At 44.6% G+C, this 20219-nt stretch overlaps 1 protein-coding gene across 1 annotated transcript in view; it reads right to left on the minus strand.

Annotated features, from left to right (window-relative positions):
• Znf382 (zinc finger protein 382) overlaps nucleotides 1-20219 on the minus strand; it is a 58647-nt gene that overhangs the window by 19781 nt on the left and 18647 nt on the right. The window contains 2 exon segments of the mRNA XM_028787707.1: nucleotides 5868-6509; nucleotides 6511-7022. Of these exon segments, the coding sequence (XP_028643540.1) occupies nucleotides 5868-6509; nucleotides 6511-7022 (1154 nt within the window).

The following is a 20219-nucleotide window of genomic DNA, read 5'->3' on the forward strand; positions in this document are numbered from 1 at the left end:
TAAAGTTAATATTAAAGATGAGAGAAATACTTTCCCAGAAGCCTAGAGGTGAAGTTTGGGCTTAACATGTTTGGCTAAGACTTGATCTGCTGGCAGTGTGGGGTCGTGTGATCTCACAGTTGCCACTGGATTTGCATGGCTGTTTATTCTGGCTGATACAATTTAATACTTTCTGAAATTTCTTTTCCTAATTACACATGTGTATATGTCTATGTAGAAGTGTGTGTGTATACGCAAATGCCCAGAGAGCTGAGAAGATGTGGGCCTGAGGTACTGGGCAGCTGGGAACGGTCTGTGAGAACAGTGGAGCCTTCCCCTCAAGTTAAAACAACTGTTTAAAAGCACACTTACCGTCCGTGTGCATATGTATGGACATGGCATGTCACAGCACTCGAGGACAGCTTTGTGGAGTTGGGGCTTACTTTCTATTTTATCTTGCGCTGTGTGGGTCTTGGAACCAATTTAGAGCCTCCCGCTTAGCCCCCAGAACTTGTGCTTGCTACAGCATCTTGCTGGTTCTCTGGCTAACTATTGGTTCTCTGTGGACGAGCTGGGCTGAGTATAGAATTGGGTAGAAATTTAACTCATAACATTCTTTCTGGCCCAAGTTCCACAATGTTCTCTGAATCTTTCCTGTCCATTTGTGGCTATAGGCATTCAACATTTGGTTTAAGATTTTTGAGTCTCCTTTAATCCCAGCACTTGCGAGGCAGAGGCAGGTGGATTTCTGAGTTCGAGGCCAGCCTGGTCTACAGAGTGAGTTCCAGGACAGCCAGGACTACACAGAGAAAACCCTGTCTGGAAAAACAAAAACAAAAACAAAAAAACAAAAAACAAAACAAAAAAAATGAGTCTCTGAAATCACCACTAACTGTAAAAAGAAGGTTCTCTGACCAAAGCTGATAGCAATATGGGCAATTGACAAACATGTCCATTAAAACAACAGTAGCTCTCCCATCAGGGCCTGTGACCTCCCCAACTTTCACTGCTCTTATGGTAACAGAATCTTTTTAAATTGTTGAACAGGATCCTAGTGTGCAGTTGCTGATAGAGAAAACAGAGTGGTAGGATTGCTCAGTGGTTAAGAGTGCTTTGCTCTCCAGATGACTGGATGGAGGATGGTTCCCAGCACCCACATTGGGCAGCTTAAAACCTCCTCTAATTATAACTCCAAGGAAGTCAGGCACCTTTGGACCTTTGCAGACACTGGCATATGTATATACTTTTAGATACCTGTAGCATGTAATTAATACAAAGCAATCCACGCTATCACCAGCTTCTCACCAGCAACGGCAGTCTCCCCATCCCCATGGGTATCCCAAAGCAGTGGTCTGTCCAGTTTCCCACAGTTCACTTGCGGCAGAACCGGTCACATTCCCAGTGATCCATCCCCTGCAGCTAGTCTGCGAAGACTGGCTCTGTCCCCTGGAGCCCACCTGAGGTGCCGCAAATGTGAAACACCAAACAGCCTTAGTTTAGAATCAACAGATAACACAACTGCTGGGTGAGGAATCTAGCATCCTAAACTCATCAACTAGTCTATGTTAGAGATGTTCCGGTGCCAGATTCTGCCTCCAGGTCTAACAGTTCCTGGTCTCCATGGTGCCTCCTCTCACTCCTGCCTCACCACCCAAAAGAGGGGCATTCCTTCCTGCGTTTTCTCTTACTCTCTCAGAGCCAGAAAGCCCGCCTCCTCCTTGCCCAGTGATTGGCTTCTTGTCGTCTTTATTATCCAGTCAATTAATTAGGAAAAAACTACTACAGATAGTTACATAACTGGATAAAATACTTGTAAGAGAACATAAATTTAGTAGGCTATTTGATGTCATTTGGGAGCATAATATATGAATATCTGGTTTGGCCTGGGGAGTAAAGGTTAGCTGTGCAGTTCAAACTTATTGGCTAAATATATTAACCTTTAAATCTACTGGCCAGCAAGCATGACATGCCGGGACTTTCCAGAGGGTCAGGTAACTATCAGTCCATTCAGAGAATTTTTTACTCAAGAATGATCCTGTGGGTGGAGAATGGAACGTGACCTAGCCTTGACTGGAGGTGGGTGGGCATAAGGCTGGCGAAAAGCACCCAGGGCCTTTCAAACCCATATAAAAAGCTGGTCATGGTAGAAGATGCTTCTGACCCCAACTCTGAGGAAGTATAGATAGCAGGATTTCTGTGCTCACTGGCCAGCACAGGCCCCAGTGAATGATTCTAAGAAAACGAAGTGTATAGTACCCAAGCATATCAGGCCTCTATATACACTCACTAAAGAATGCACACACTCAGTTCCATCCGTGCAGGTAAAAAAAAGAGGAGACACAAAAAAACATTTAAGGAGAATTGTCAGGTTACAGCTATTTGAAAACTAGCAGACAACGTAAATGTCCAAATGTTCCAAATATACCACAGTATGGTTTTCCCAGAAATGTTACAATGTTTTCACATTCTTGTATCGAATTTAAAAGATCAAGGTTATGAATTTCCACTGTTTCCAGGACCGTTTAGCCAGTGTGTTGAAATGCGTAGAGGGTTTTTGCCTTAGTGTAGCTTGCCATAGTTGCTGTCTCAGGTGGAAAGCGGTTATGATTTGTAACTCTGAATTCATAGACTGGCTTTCATGGTGAACAGCCATGTTTAATTCATTTATATAAAAGCAGTTAAATACACTAGAAAGTATGAATTAATCTGCAAGGCAGTTTTCATTGTTAGATTCCGACACAGATGTTCAGATTGTAAACAACCAGACAATACTGCACCTCTTTTCACTTTTTCGTGTTTTCACTTTTTCCTGCTTTGTTTTTGAGACAGGGTTTTTCTATACAGCCCTGGCTGTTCTGGAACTTGTTATCTAGACCAGGTTGGTCTTGAACCCAACTTAAGAGATCCGCCTGCCTCTGCCTCCCAAGTGCTGGGATTAAATGTGTGTGCCACCAGCTACTACTGCCTGGCTGCTATCTTCCAAAAGTACATGATACCTTTATAGTCAGCACCAATAGTTAAAATCAGTCTTTTCCTCCTTCTTTTTCATGTGTTTAGTGTGTGTGTATGCTTTTGTATGTATAGTGAACGTGTGTGTGCATGTGTACACACAGCTAGAGAAGGCTCAGCGGATAAAGATTCGCTGACAAGCAAGCATGATGAACTGAGTTTTCCAACTGGTGTGTAGTGGGAGGCCAGAACTACTGCACACGCTTCTGCCCATGAGCATGGAACATGCCCAGCCCCAGTAATTTTTTAAAATGGAAAATGGGCGGGCTGCAGTGATGCACAGAAGCTCACTAGTTGACCTTCCAGAGACCTTGGTTTGAGCTCCAGCCCTCACATGACAGCTCACAACCTTTTGGAACTCCAGTCCCAGGTGGTAACGTGGAGAGCCAGTACCGCGCCTTAAAGATGGCGCCTAGCGCTTTGCCGATTGTGCAGCAAACAACTCCATATTTAGGCATGAGGCTGTGCTTGTGTGTGGCGTGATCATCAGACCATATTAGGGACCTATGGAGACTGGCCACGCAGCGGTTGATCATTGGCTGAGGCTAGGGTATAAGAGTCAGGATCGAGGGGGAGAGAGAAGAGAAGCTTGAAGAATCCTGATTAAACTGCCTCGAGAAGGAACCTGGTTGCCTTGTGTCTTCTTTCCTGCTGGTCAGGAAGGGCGCCGGACAGTAACATCCCCTTCTGGCCCTTGAGTACTGTGCACACAACAAGCAGAACACTCAAGACACAATTAAGAAAACCAACAAACCCCAGTGGTCTGGGATCTTCAGGGCCTTCCAAGTCCTGGCAAGTGTTCAAGCACTGAGCTACATCCACAGTCCTACTTTATGTGAAAAAGTATCCATAGCCCTTCCTTTTTTATGCGAAGACAGGCATAAAACAGGAAGGCCCTTGTTAAGTTGTTCAGGCTGGCAGTGAACTTATGAACCTCTTGCCTCAGTGTTCAAAGAGCTTGGATATGAAAACCATCTCAACTCCAGTGTAGGCACTACTCTGGTTTAACTCCCACTGCCTTTATTGGACAAACCCTACTCTAGCATGAACTCTGATGCTTATTGGTTACAAGTGAGCTGTAAAAGCAACCCTGGAACATTTTCTCTAATATAAAATCGTTTTTGGTTTTGGGTTAAGTGTTGAGACATGGCGAAAGGCTTCCACATTCAATTTATTATTTTTCTCTAATATAAAATCTTTTTTGGTTTTGGGTTAAGTGTTGAGACATGGCGAAAGACTTCCACATTCAATTTATTGCATTTGTATAGACAAAAATAGCCTCTTTTGAGCTGGCCCTGAAAACCATGATACTATGTAGTCCAAACCGGATGAGCTCATGGCAGTCCTTCTCCATCAGCCGCTCAACTTCTGGTACCTGAGGCTTGTGCCATTATGACTCGCCTGTAAAGTCTATTTGTAGCAAGTATTATCTCTAAGTGAAGGCACGGTGAAGCCACTAAAATGGAACACTCCATGGCTATAAAGAGATTTTTAAAAAAATATTATTCATTGTCAGGCAGTGGTGGCATAAACCTTTAATCCCAGCACTTGGGAGGCAGAGGCAGGTGGATTTCTGAGTTGGAGGCCAGCCTGGTCTACAGAGGGAGTTCCAGAACAGCCAGGGCTACACAGAGAAACCCTGTCTCGAAAAACCAAAAAAAAAAAGAAAAAAAATTATTCATTAAATATATACTAGTATACTGTCACTGTCTTCAGACACACCAGAAGAGAGCATCGGATCCCATTACAGATGGTTGTGAGCCACCATGTGGTTGCTGGGAATTGAACTCAGGACCCCTGGAAGAGCAGTCAGTGCTCTTAACCACTGAGCCAACTCTCCAGCCCAGCATATACCTTTAATCCCAGCAGTCAGGAGACAGGCAGATCTGACTTTGATGACAGCCTGGTCCAAAGAGAGAATACTATGACTGCCAGCACCATATAGTGAGATTTTTTGTGTCTCCAGAAAAAAAAAAAAGTTGCATTTGGATTTACTTTTTCACATTGATTTATATTTAGCTCTCTTAGGAATGGAATTATTTTGGGAAAAGTCTGATATACACTGCAGAATGTACCATAACTATAAAGACCTACATGTTGGCAAGAAAAATTCCAGTGTTTGGTATTAAATAATCAGAAATAAATAAATATCACACATACATATATATCATTCATATATATATATATATATATATATATAAACATCAGAAGACATATACAAGAATATATTGGTATGTTTATGAAAATACCATTAAAAATATTTCCACCATTAGAGAGATTGAAATATATTCTTAAAATGGAATGTTAAAAAGAATGCACTGTCACATCTTTAAAATGTAAAAACGTGATGTATGAAACATGCTTAAAATATAAAGTATGCAAATGTACTTATAGGGAAAGTAACAAGTACCTCAGTAATGTAGGATACAGTGGGCCTTATGCTTCACTTTTATTCTCTCACGGAAAGTAGTGCTGGTAGCCATTTTGTAACTTGTTCCTACATGATTACACCAGTTTTTGTTGTTTGAGTAGGTCTCTCTCATGTACGAAGCCCTAACTGTCCTGAAACCTGGCATGTAGGTCAGTTGCTCTGTTACTGTGACCCTCCTGACTTTGCCACCTAAGTGCTGGCACTGTTATGTGTGCTCTACCCTGCCCAGTTGGAAGCATTTCTAAATAAAGTATTCAAAGTCAGGCAGAACAGTCTAAAAAAACAATGAATGTAACTTTCATATACTAGGAAGCAGTGGTACGGAGCCTTAATAACTTATGACATCTTTAGATACTAAAGGTTTACAATAATTGCAAAGACCTCACAAAGACATCACTTCCCTCTTTTATTGTATTTCCATACTTTCTCTATGAATCCTTTGATGGACAATGAGGTTCCTCTTATAACTAAAGGACTTGCCACAGTCATTACACACATAGGGCTTCTCGCCTGTGTGAGTTCTCTGATGAACAATGAGATTTGTCTTCTGGCGAAAGCACTTTGCACATTCGTTGCATTTATAGGGTTTCTCTCCAGTATGAGTTCTCTGATGATGGATGAGGTAGGACTTCCTGCCGAAAGCTCTCCCACACTGAGGACACCCGTAGGACTTCTGCCCTGTATGGATTTTCTGATGGACAATAAGGGTTGCCTTTTGGCGAAAGGACTTGCCACACTCGGTACACACATAGGGTTTCTCCCCAGTATGAATCCTCTGGTGTAGATTGAGGTTTGTTTTCTGGCTGAATGCTTTCCCACACTCAATACATTCATATGGTTTCTCTCCTGTGTGGGTTCTGTGGTGATCAACAAGGTAGGATTTCATCCTAAAGGCCTTCCCACAATGAGGACATGTGTAAGATTTCTCCCCTGTATGTGTCCTCTGGTGTGCCACGAGAGTAGTCTTCTGGTGGAAGGACTTCTCACATTCACTACACACATAGGGCTTCTCCTCACTGTGAGTTCTCTTGTGGAGGGCAAGTGTTGTTTTCTGGGAGAATGCTCTCCCACACTTGTTACAAATATAAGGGCTTCTCCCCTGTATGAATCCTCTGATGGACAGTGAGGTTCGCTTTTTGGTGAAAAGATTTCCCACATTCTTTACAAATATAGGGTTTCTCCCCTGTATGAATTCTCTGATGGAGGGAGAGAGTTGTCTTTTGGCGGAAAGATTTGCCACAGTCATTACGGCCATACGGTTTTTCTCCCGTGTGAGTTCTCTGATGACGAATAAGGTGTGACTTCAGTCGGAAGGCATTCTTACACTGTGGACATTCGTGTGACTTCTCCCCTGTGTGTGTTCTCTGGTGATCCGTGAGGGCTGTCTTTAGGCGGAAGGACTTACCACACTCATTACACACGAAGGGCTTTTCTCCTGTGTGAGTTCTCTGATGGCCAATGAGATACGACTTCCTTCTAAATGCGCTTCCACACTGATGACACTGGTAAGGCTTTTCCTCCGTGTGAATTGCCACATGCAGAATCAACACTGACTTCCTGCAGAAGGACTTCCCACATTCAGTGCATGTATGTTGTTTTTCGCTATTTGCTGCCCTTTTCTTTTTGTTACGTATAGATGGATTTTCCTCTCCATACACTCTACTGAGTGTAACTAAGCCTCCTTTTCTGAGAAATGATTTCTCGTAGACCTTATATTCAGAGGACCATGCTGCAGTGACAGCCTGCTCAGGCTGCACAAGTGCATCCCTGTGACTGCAGGACTCGACCCTCTGAGTGTGGGATTTGACGGCAGGATGTCCTGCAACTTGCATGAAGTTTGGGTATGATTTCACATAGCAATCATACTCACCGAATATCTTTCTTGAAGGCTTTAGATTACAGTTGATTAAGTCTGAAACATTTTCTAAAATATTGCCATGTGTGTCATATTTAGGAGGTAGGTCTTTGGAATTAACACGATTGTTCACTAGAGTAAATATCTTTTGTCTATAGTTAATATATACAAATGAGCTAGAGTACTTATCTTCATGTTCCTTGAATTTTGTTAAAAACTCTCTTGATTTCCAGTTTTCTTCTAGGAAAGAATAACAACTAGTGAATTTCCATGAATGTGCGAGGGAAAAGAATTATAACACAGTAAAACACGCAGAAGAACTAGAGCAATCCACTTCCAAGTTACAAAGCAAACCAAAAATAGAAACTCTACGTCAGACAACAACAACAAATCTATACATATTTCTTCCCATCATGCTCTATTTAAAACTTGGATATAATTAGCAACTAGAAAAGTCATTTTGCTGGGCAGTGGTGGCACACGCCTTTAATCCCAGCACTTGGAAGGCAGAGGCAGAGGCAGAGGCAGGCGGATTTCTGAGTTCGAGACCAGCCTGCTCTACAGAGTGAGTTCCAGGACAGCCAGGACTACACAGAGAAACCCTGTCTCGAAAAACCAAAAAAAAAAAAAAGAAAAAAAAAGTCATTTCAACAACGACAAACACTTTGAAACACAACAGGATTTCATGTAGCTCAGGCTTGCTTCAAACTTGCTATGTACCAAAAATAACCCTGAACTGCTAAGAACTTTTAAAATTAGATTAAATGATTTTATTTCCTGTGAGTGTTTTAGCCGCATGTTTATATGTGCACTACATGTGTGCTTGGTGCCCAAGAATGTGAGGAGATGGTACTGGATCCCCTAGAAGTGTAGTAACTAACTAATGGTTGTGAACCACCAAGTGGGTGCTGGGAATTCCAGGTTTTCTAAACCCAGGTCCTCTAAGGAACAGCCAGTGCTGTTAACCTCTGGGTCATGTCATCTCTCCAGCACACTTGTTTGAGGTTTTTCTTTTCTTTTCTTTCCTTTTTTTTTTTTTTTTTGAGAAGGTGTTACTGTGCAGCTCTGACTGGTACTCATTAGGTAGGCCAGGCTGGCCTGAGACTCATGGCAATCCTCCAGTTCAGCTTCTCAGGTACTGGGATCATAGGCATACACCCATAAGCGTAGCAGCAAATCTTCAGTCCTTCATTCTCTCGTAAATGTTTCATAAAGGAGACAATGGGGAGCAGTCCTTCTCATGGAAAGCAGTGTGCAGGGGACTGGGAAGAGTTCTTGCAGAGGATCCTGGTTAAGTTCCCAGCATCCATATGGTAGCTCACAGCTGTTCAGAACTCTAGTTCTTAAGACTCCGACACCCTTTTCTGGCCTCAGACCCCAGTGGTGCACAGAAATACATACAGGCAAAAATATATACACATAAAATAAAAATAAACCTAAAAAATGTTTTTTACATGTTTTGGTTGAGTAGGGTGGTTTACACCCTGAAATTCTAGCATTCCAGTTGTGTGCAGCAGGCCAGGCTCAGAACGGTGTTTAAGTTTTGTAAGTGAGATGGTCATTGCAGAAGTTAGGAACCTTTAACGACATTTACAACATTTCAATGATACGCCATGCTACCTGATTATTCCAGTTTTATGTTTGAAATCAGAAACTCACCTAAGGAGACATGACTTGCAAAGGACGCCCATGGCTCTTCCCCTCTCTCCAGTCTGAGGATGACATTGGGTTTAGACATGTCACAGCCTGAAAAGGGAGAAGAAAACAGAACACTAGGGAAGCCAGGATGGAACTAGTGGTAACGCACATGTCTAGCCAAAGGCAGAGGCTAGGGACGGGGACCTGGAAGGGCACATGCTCAACAGACTGTCTTAATGATACAGAGTTGAGAATACTAAAAATGACTAAGGGTGTGTATCTGAATGCTTCTCCTTTGGGTAACAGTAAAACTTCACCTCCTCTAGGAGGTGAAGATCAAATAGCCCTTCTCCAAACCAGAATCCCTGGAATTTGACAGTTTGCCGACTTAGGTGTCCTGAGAGGAAATACAGTGTCACGCCGCTTCATACCTACGGAGAGGAGGTGGCCATAGTTTTCCAACATCACATCCGTATATAGAGTCTTCTGCTCAGAGTCCAGGCGCTGCCACTCCTCCTGACTGAAGTCCACGGTCACATCCTTGAACGACACGGATCCCTGAAGAGCAAAATTTGGAGGGGTAACTGACACAGCTTAAATAATTAGAAACAACTGGTTTGTTTGTTTGATATGAGTTACTGTCTTCAGACATACCAGAAGAGGGCATCGGATTCCATTACAGATGGTTGTGAGCCACCATGTGGTTGCTGGGAATTGAACTCAGAACCTCTGGAAGAGCAGTCAGTGCTCTTAACCGCTGATCTATCTCTCCAACTCTTGTTTGTTTGTTTGTTTGTTTGTTTTTGAGACAGGGTTTCTCGTATATCTCTGGCTGTCCTGGAACTTGCTGTGTAGATCGAACCAGCATAAAACTCAAGAGATCTTCCTGCCTTGCCTCTTGAGTGATGGGATTAAAGGCCTTGTGCCACCACATCCAGCTGGGATCTACTCTTTTTCAAACATTTTCTTTAGATTTATTTATTATGTATATGAGTATTTTGCCTGCATGTATGCCTGGTGTCCTCGAAGGTTAGAAGACGGTGTCAGAGTCCCTAGAACTGGAGTTATAGACTGTTGTAAGACACCATGGGCATCTAGGAACGGAACCTGGGACCTTGGAAGAGAGACACGTGCTTGAGCATCTGTCCAGCTCTAGGAGCGCTCTTACCCCCGCTTGTGAGTCATAAAATTGTCAAAGAATGACTACGTTTCTGCCCTTGTTTTGATTTAGACTGCAAGTTACTAGGTTCCCACAGTGACTGGGGGTGGGGGTGGGGGTAAACCTGTCACCAAATCTGATGGCTGGAGTTCAGTCTCTGGAACCCACATGGTAAAAGCCAAGAACCAACTCCTGTAAGTTGTCCTGACATCCACACACAGGCAGCATGTTTGCACACATACATCTACAGGTTAACATAAGAAACAAGAAGAAAATGTAATTAATCTGTGACTTACTGGGAAGTTGCTCTATGCTCATTGCGTGCACCTAGGCTATCAGAGAACAAGAACACGTGCTCTCTGGGCATGGACACAGCAGAGGACACAGGAACACAAACCCACAGCCCGCTATAGCATGCACATAAAGCATGGTGTCTTACAAGTCAGAGGTAAATTCTCTGGCCTCACCAAGAATGTAAATTATATAAATTTTCTCGACTTTGAAATGAATGGTTTCCATCAGGCTCTGGTGGCACGAGTTTCCTTGTCGGGGTTAATCGGGACAGTCACAAGCTGGAGGCCTGCCTGAACTCGAGTGGATTCATGGCCAGCTTGAGTTATGAGACAATGCTCAGAATAAGAAGAAGAATGGTGGGTTTTATTAACAATAAAAAAATAAATCACCTAAGAATATGCACTCGGCTAATCACTGAAAGATATGGACGGAGTACCTGATAAACAACTAAAGAAAGGAACTCAGTCAGGCAGAAAACATACTGCTTGAAGGGCAACAACTACAGCAAGGACTGTCCATTTCCTAACTGTCTGCCTGAAGGGTTCTTAAACCCTATAGTTCTCAGGTCAGAAAACAGCTTACTTCCTTCAGGGCTGGCACAGTTCCAGGCCTGCCAGGGATACACAGTGATACCGTCTCCAACAGCAACAAGAACTCTAAAATGTATAAAGATTAATTTTCTGAGTAAAACAGATAGGACCAATCTCTGAGAAGACAGTACAGCACTGTGAGCTATACACCTCAGTTCAGTACCACTGCGTGTAGATACATTTACTTCTGTGTCCAAATACAAAATTAGAACAGTTTTTGTGGAGCTGAAGAGATGGCTCAGTGGTTAAGAACACAGGCTGTCCTTCCAGAGGACCCAGGTTCAATTCCCAGCACCTAAGTGGCAGTTCACATCTGTCTATAACTGCACTTCCAGAGGATTTGAAACCCTCACAGCAATGCACATCAAATAAAAATTTAATAAATTATTTTAGAAAGAAAATAAAAACATAATTTCTGTTTTGGAGACAGGGTCTCACTATGTAGCCTTGGTTGGCCCAAACTCAGAGATCTACCTGCCTCTGCCTCCCAAGTGCTGGAATTAAAGACATGGGCCACCAGGCTTAGTTAGAACAAACTTTTAAAAGAGGAAAAGTGTAATATCCTTAGTATTCTAGGAAAGATGTTACTGGAAGACAGCACGCTTTTAGGAGCTTTTGTGAGCAGAACTGATGGCGCACACAGAAGAAATGGGGTTCTTGGCTCCTTGCCAAGCAGACCTCTATACTTACATTTGAGACAGGATGTTCTCGCCTCTTTCTAGTAACATTCTATGAATCTTCTTCTTTACTCAGGTTTGTGGATACGGCCAAAGGTTTGGATATTTAAAAAAAAAAATCCTCTGTACATAGAGTCAGGGGTCTCCACGTGTGTGGGCACATCTGTGGGTAGTCAGGGGTCTCCACGTGTGTGGGTGCATCTGTGGGGGCCAACTTTCACGTGTCAGTTTTCCCGACCATGTATGTCCTGAGGCTCAAACCCTTGGTCACAAGGCTTGGCAGAGAGTGCCTTAACATGATGAGCTCCATTCCGACCTTACACAGCCCAGGCTGGCCTCAAACGTGCTCTGTAACCAAGGAGGACCTCGAATTTCTAATCCTCCTATCTTTATCTCCTGGAAGTATGAGCACACACCACCATCCATGGTGCTGGGAATCAAACTTACAGCTTAGATGCCAGGCAGGGGCCACCAGCTGAGCTATATTCTAGCACTGTATCATTTTACAGTTTATATGTGGCAAGTTCACGTGTTAATACGCTTCACTGATAAAAACAAATGCGTTTGTTTCAGCATGGCTTCTGGGGGAGACTGAAGGGAAACAAACTTCCTGAGGGGGAAAAATGACAGGAAGATTTAAGACAAAAAAGGAAAATATCAAAATATCCTCAAAAAACAAACCGGGACTCCTACTCAGCAAGACTACACTTGCTTAGCATGCACAAGGACCAGGGTTATAATCCCTTGCCCTTCAAAAAATGAGTGTGTGTGTGTGTGTGTGAGCTGACAGGGTAGAACAAACAAATACCTTCCCAAAGAGAGGGAACCATTACCTCACCTGAGCCATGGTTTTGAGATCTGTAAGAGACAATCAGTCTTTCTTCAGAAAAGGAGTAGTGTAGTACCTACAACAGCAGAGCCAAGAAGGGGTTAAGGGGGGTGCATGAGAATTTACTTACTTCACAGCTAACATCCATGGTTCACAACTAAACTAAGAGCATCTCTGTGTGACAGTCATCTCCTTTGTACATCCTAAAGAAGTGTAATAGTGGGTGCTAATGAACTATTTCACTCCCACACCCAAGGATACAGGCTTTTAGAACATGATGGATCTAGGGCAAGCCGCACCCCTCCCCAAACAGCCTATAGTGACCACCAACAGCTAAAGTGAGAATTTCTGGTTCATTTGGAAGCTCAGTTGTGTCATGTGATGTTTTTCTGGAGCAGACACTTGAGAAGAACATGTGATGTTTGGAAAGAGTTTAAGTATAACCCGACAGACAGTGGTCAATGGTCTGGCATTGGTTCACCTTGCCACACGCGGCTGGTCTTCGTTGAGCTTCACTGACGCTGGTCTTAACCGATGAGGCCATCACATTGGTTCACCTGGCTTTCTTCACTGATCTTCCCCTTCTGTGACTTCATAGAGAGAAACACACCAAAGAACTTCTGGTGATGTTATGGGTGGATCTTGGTGCTTTGGTGGACTCATGCCGACTGGCGGAGCCTCACACTCCTGATTCGTGTTCGGTGTTTGGTAATGGGCTGGACTGCAGACAAAGAAAACTGGAATGGCCCCAAGGAACTACTTCTAAACAGGTCCGCATCCCCCTTGTCCTATGAGCCATTTTCCTCCTTTACCTTTGGCCAACGGCATGTAAGGGAAGTTGAAGTTTTGAACAGCCCTTACTAAAGTAGGTTTTGAAAAAAATATAAGCCTACAGATAGCTTCCAGACTGTTCTTTAATTAGGTAAAACCATGTATACCAACACATGGGCACACCTGACAGAGCACACCTGAGCAGCACTGTGAGTGTGCCATGTGTAATGATCACTTATTTAAGAGGAGTCGATTCTGCCAGGTGGTGGTGGTGCACGCCTTTAATCCCAGCACTTGGGAGGCAGAGGCAGGTGGATTTCTGAGTTCGAGGCCAGCCTGGTCTACAGAGTGAGTTCCAGGACAGCCAGGGCTACACAGAGAAACCCTGTCTCGAAAAACCAAAACCAACCAAACAAACAAACACAACTAGTTTCTTGTCTGTAAATAAGCTCCTAAATTTATTATATTTGCTGACCATAGGGGTTAATTTTATTTTCTAGATGGATATTAGTTCTTTGCTTTTTGAGACATTGTCTTACACAGCCCAAGACAGCCTGAAAATTGTTACGCAGATGAAGATGACTGCCCCTGACCCTTACATTTATTTACGTCATGTGCATGGGTTTTTGTGAGCATGTATGTACACACACTCTTCCATTATTACCTTTGGAGGACAGAAGAAGATTAAAAGCAGCTGTGAGCTGCCATGTGGATGCCAGGAACAGAACCCAGGTCCTCTGCAAGAGCAGCATGCACTCTTAACAGTGGAGCCAACTGTGCAGATGCCAACTGCCCCCCCCCCCACCGCCATTAAGATTTATTTATTTATTTTATGTATATGAGTACACTGTAGCTGTCTTCAGACACACCAGAAGAAGGCATCAGATCTCATTACAGATGGTTGTGAGCCACCATGTGGTTGCTGGGAATTGAACTCAGGACCTCTGGAAGAGCAGTCAGTGCTCTTAACTGCTGAGCCATCTCTGGTGAGTCCTTTCAACAGGACGGTAACTTCTGATTCAGTCACAGTGAAACCCCACAGACAGCGAGACAGATGTCAAGCGTCCTTCATTCTAACCCAGAAATCCTGTTTTCCCTTCTGTAAAGTTCTGTGTCCATTAATTTAACCTCAATAGGCTGGAAAGCTGAGAATAACACATCTTTAACTGGGTAAACTGCTTTTTTAAATGTAATTTTGGAGCAGTGCGGTAGGGTGGGGGTATACACTGCTTTTCCATGTGCAAGAGGTTTCTTGTGCCCTCGTGCCACTGGGAACGAAAGCTGTGAAGAATCCTTGACCAAAACACAAGTGACAAGAGGGAAGGGATTCTCACCTCAGCACTGGATGAAGACCCCAGGGGCGGTAACTGCTTAGGTTTGCTCGGGTTATGTGGGATCCTATCCAAGAAGGCTCAAGGGACAAACAGGATCTCGCCCAAACAGGGGGGGTCCTGCATATCCAGATGAACAGGAGGGGGCAGCTGGGGAAGAGGCTGAACTCGTGAGAAAGGATGTGTATCTGGAGGGTCCCAGAAAGCAGCTTCTCGTAGGAAAGAAGAGAAGGCATGCTAAACCACACTTATCAGCTATGCTGGCCTCCTGTTGTCCTCGGACCTCAGATTCCTCTTCTGCTAGCTCCCAGTCCATTTCATCTGGACACTACTCCCTGTAGAGGAGACAAAACGGAGGCTGGAGAGTGGGGGAGGGCGTCATGTATGTACCTTTCACATTGTAGGTTTTCAAAAGCAGGCAGATTTTTGCCTTGAAGAAAATGGTAAGACAAGGAGCTCCAGTGGGGAGAGAGATGGCTCAGAGGCTGATGCTGTTGCAGAGGACCGGAGTTCAGTTCCCAGCGCCCACAGTGGGAGTTCACAACAGCCTGTAACTGCAGATCCATCCGGGGCATCTGATGTTGTCTTGAGGGTACATACACATACACACACACACACACACACACACACACACACACACCCCAAAGCTTCATCAAGTCTGATGAGCTAAATAACTACTATGAAACTGATCTGTATTTAAATACCCCCTTTTTTATTTTTACTATCTTAAGAATGCCTTGCAGAAAAATTTGAATTTTCCATGAATTCATATAGCAGTAGGAGAAAAAAAATAATTCTCCCGAATAGCAATTTTGAAATGGCTGTTGTAAGAGAAAGTTCAGGAAAGGGGTGTTTCCTCCTTGTTTTGCTGAGGCCCTCGGGTTGACTGGGAGGGTGAGAGTGGTCTTGTGTAAGTTAGCCAAGGGCTTTAACCACTGAGCTACACACCCGCTGGTTTGTTTTTTTTTTTAAACTGTAAATTCTCAATGGTGTTCTGCTTATTCGAACATATTAGTCATCATTCAGTCTGGGGTTGCTCAATATACAGTGATATGCCCTAAAAATTTTATGTTCTCTTCATTAAAAATGATTAAGGGGCTGGAGGATTGGGTCAGTGGTTAAGAGCACTGACTGCTCTTCCAGAGGTCTTGAGTTCAATTCCCAGTAACTACATGGTGGCTGTAATCACAGCCATCTGTAATGGGATCTGGTGCCCTCTTCTGGTGTGTGTCTGAAGACAGCTACAGTGTAGTCATAGAAATAAAATAAATTTTAAAATATAATTAAAACAAAAATCTCAGCACACATCTTTAATCCCAGCACTCTGGAGGCAGCAGTAGGTGGATCCCTTTAAATATGAACCCAACTAGGGCTACATAGTGAGTTCCCATCTCAAAAAAATACAAAATAAAATAAATAGATCAGTAGAGTGTGGCGGTACACGTCCTTAATCCCAGCACTCAGGACGATGCAGAAGCAGATGGATCTCTGAGTTGGCCAGCCTGGTCTACAGAGTGTGTTCTAGGACAGCCAGAGTTACAAAGAGAAATTCTGCCTCGAAACAAAAGAAAACAAATCAGCCAATTACACTTTTTAAGTTGCCCATGAAAATAAAAACGTCAGCTAAACAATGCCAACCAGCCGAGACGAGGTTTCTCCCGTACTCCACTAGGGTCCCATAAAGGACAACTTCACGAGTCCTCATGGACTTCGAACACAAACACTTCAAAATTCGACTCAGTCTAAACGGTACTGACCACGTGCAGTCTACATCCTCGAGGTTCCCAAGGCAAGTGCAATCCCGTTCTCTCTCCAGAGTCAAACAGATCGACTCACTTTAAAACGCAGACACACGCACTTCCCCCTTACCATTCTGGTTAACAATCGTTTTTCTGAAACACTGAGCCCTGCCTATAAGGACAGGCTCAAAAAGCCACAAGTAGAGTCTCCCGGGGAGAATCCAGAAAAACCACAACAGGGGCGTGCGCCGGGCTCGCCCGCCCGCCTGCCTCCCTCTCCCTCCCCGGGGGCGCGCTCTCGGCTCCCGCCCCCGCTTCATTCTCTCCGCTCGCAGCTTCTACGGCCCGGGCTTTCGCTGGCCGGGGCTTTCCTTCCTTGTCTGCCCTAACCCAGCCTTCCCCTTCAGCATGCCCAGCCGGGCTCGCTCATCACCGCCCACTTCACACGCACGACACCCACCGGTCTCACCTCCGACCGCGGGTTAGAAGTGCGCGCCTGCGCGGTGTGGCGCGCTCGGTCTATCCCAGGGGTCTCTGCGGCGCGTCCGCGGGGCAGCTGGCCACACGCGCCTTCTCGACATCCGGGTTTTGCGGACCTTGCACTACATTTCCCACCGACCACCGGGCCACGTTCAAACCGCTGATTTGGGGTCTGAGCGTGGCTTGCATGCGTCAGAACTCCAATGTGGAGTCCGTGTTTGTGTGTGCCTGCTTGGGTGCGTTTGTGTGATGAGGCCGTGATTAAATGCGTGGCTGGGCTTGGGAACCTGCTCTGATGAGGGGCCCTTTGAGTGACCGCGATGACTTGTGATGGATTTAAAGTCCTCCATCATAGGCTGCTGCTGCCTTGACTTAGCATTATACTGACTGGATTCATGGAGCCGAGCTTTATTTCTACACTGCCAATTTGTTTAGAGTCTGTTGGGGAGACTGCTTTTGCCTCTGAAGACTAAAAATGGTGCTTACATTAAACAGCCAACTTCCAATGAAGCATGGATTGTCTTCCTCAGGGGACTCCTGGCCTCCGGTGCTTGAGTAAATACAGCCAGGTTATCAGTAGTATGTGCCTGGCTGGACGCCAGTTTTTGATTTTTGTTCTTTGAGACTGGTCTCTCAATTATGTAGTTCTGGTTTTCCTGGAACTCCCTATGTAGACCAAACAGGTCTCAAACTCAGAAAGATCCACACCTCTCTGCCTCTGAAGTGCTGGGATTAAAGGAACAAATCACCACACCTGGCTTTTTATTTTTGTCTATCTGCATTTTTTTATAAAAAGGTTGCCAATAAGTCTGGCATGGTGGTGCACACCTTTAATTCAGGTCGGTACTGGGAAGGGAGAGGCAGGCAATCTCTTGAGTTCTAGGCTAGCCTGGTCTACAGAGTGAGTTCCAGGATGGCCAGGCCCACACAGAGAAACCTGTCTTGCTCTGCCTCCTTATTTGTCCTGCAGTCTTGATCCCTGGCTCTGTAAATGTTCCTTCTAGCTGGGATGGTGGTAAGCTTTTGTAGAGAGAGAGATGGCGGTAGATCTTGCTGAGCTCCTGTCATCTGTTCCTCCCACAGCTCACTCCAACACACACCGGCTGGAGAGCAAGATCTGAGGAATGGTGGCCTGCTCTCTGAAGACTTTCTTTTCTTCTCACTGAGTTTCAAACAAGTCTTCTTCAATGTTCCACAACCCCCTCCCCAAATGTGGCAAATCATGGGAACCATGTGTGCAGACGAGGGGGCCTGTCGGGACACATTTATATTCAAACTGTAACTTGAGATCCTGAGGCAAAATAGTAACTATTTTGAGGGCAGCCTAGGCTGCTGAGTTCTTGCCTCAAAGTACATTAAAAGAATCTCAGAATATATGTGCTGCAGGAGAGAATATGATCTCCAAGAATGCAGAATATGCCTACATGGTTTTCTTCTTGCTCCAAGATGGGGTTTCTCTGTCCTGGAACTCACTTTGTAGACCAGGCTGGCCTAGAACTCACTAAGATCCACCTGCCTCTGCTTCCTGAGTGCTGGGACTAAAGGTGTGTGCCACCAAGCCTGACTAACCAGACTTTTTAAAACAAAGAATTTAACTATACTTTTGTGTGTGGGGGGGAGCGTGTTCCTGGAAGTCAAGAGGACACCATGAATGGGTCAGTTCTCTCCATCCATCGTACAGGTCCCTGGGATCCAACTCAGGTCTTCAGGCTCGACAGTAAAGCCATCTCGCTGTCCCCAAATGTATTCATGTAACATGTCAAGTAATACTGCTCAAAACCAAGGGCAAAACCAGACTGGCTGCCACTTAAGGGTCATTCCCAATGATTGCAGGTGCACTAATGAGCATTCACTGGCTTTTGGTCAGCCACTGTGCGCTCCTTTAAAGAATGCCCCCCCCCCCAGGTGTGCTCTCTGAATCTCCCTGGACAGGAAGCCTGCCATTTAAGGCTGAATTAGATGGACAGTATTACAAGTAGGGCCAAATGCAATGTCCTCCTTGTAGTGTGACTGAGTTGACTCAAGGAAAAGTGTGGTGGTTTGAATAAGAATGACCGGCATAGCTCATACGTTTCTCTTGTGTTTGAATGCTTAGTCGCCAAGGAGTGGTGCTATCTGAGGATTAGGAGATACGGCCTTGTTGGAGGACGTCACTGAAGCCAGGTCCAAGTTCTCTCTCCCTCTCTCTCCCCCTTTCTTCTCTCCTTCCCTCCCTCCCTCCTCTTTCCCTCCCTCCTTCTCTTTCCTTTCTCCTTCCCTCCCTCTTCTCTCCTTCCCTCCCTCCTCCTCCTCCTTCTTGCCCCCCCTCACAGATCCCAGATGTAGCTCTTTGCTAGTTCTTCAGCATCATGGCCTGCTGCCATGCTCCCCACTATGATAATGGGAACTCTGAAACTGTAATCTAGCCCCAATTAAATCCTTTTTAATTTCTCTGGTCTGGTGTGTCTTCACAGCAATAGAATAGTGACTAAGACAACAAGTGACGGTCAGATCATACAGGAAAGGCCAGTATGTGTGCCCATGCACGCACAGCATGGATGTGTGCCCATGCACGCACAGCATGTATAACTCTTGAATCCAAGGCTAGGTAGGCAATTGCAGGAGGATCACCACAAGTTCAAGTCTAGCTTGGGCTACATGGTAAGTTCCAGGTCAACCAAGGCTTGATAGAGAACTCAGAGAAAACAGCAAACCATTCAGAAGTCGTTTCTTTTGGCAGAGTGTATGAGTGGGTGGGGACACAAGGACCTACTGCCGGTGGAGCCACAGGAAACATCGAGAGTTTGTTTTAGAAAACTTACAAACAATGCAATTTATTTTTGTGCATCTATTTGTAATTTTATATATGTGTACATTTCTGTATCTGACCACAATGAGAACACGAAACCACTCCCAACACCTCAAAGGACAACCCTCATGCATTGCTTCCTTCCCAAGACCCTTCCGCGCCAAACACTCAGTGAACTCTCACCAATCCTCAGTTAAGGTTTTGCCATTTTCAGAATGTCATCTAAGTGGAATCACACAACTTGTCACCTTTTAGACAGGTTCGGCTTCTAGCCTCATTCGTTTGAAGTTTATCCACACAGTTGAACATTGGTTACTTCAACAGTCCTGTATTAGCCTACTTTCTTCATGTGATACAATGTACACAATGACCCACCAAACGAACGCTTGGCTCCTTTCAAACTCTGAGTAACTCTCTGTGACATTGTCCATTAGCCTTTTCTTTTGTAAAGATGTTTTTATTTATCCAAGGTATAGAAAATACAAGTGAAATTTCAGGGTCACATGGGAAGTATATGTTTTAACTTTTGATTGCTGTTTCCATTGAACATTTTTTTAAGGGTTTTTTTGGGGGGGGGGTTGTTTTTTTGAGACAGGGTTTCTCTGTATAGCCGTGGTCACTCTGTAGACCAGGCTGACCTCGAACTCAG

The sequence above is a fragment of the Grammomys surdaster genome, unplaced genomic scaffold, assembly GCF_004785775.1.
Source record: "Grammomys surdaster isolate TR1022 unplaced genomic scaffold, NIH_TR_1.0 125671, whole genome shotgun sequence".
Taxonomy (NCBI): domain Eukaryota; kingdom Metazoa; phylum Chordata; class Mammalia; order Rodentia; family Muridae; genus Grammomys; species Grammomys surdaster.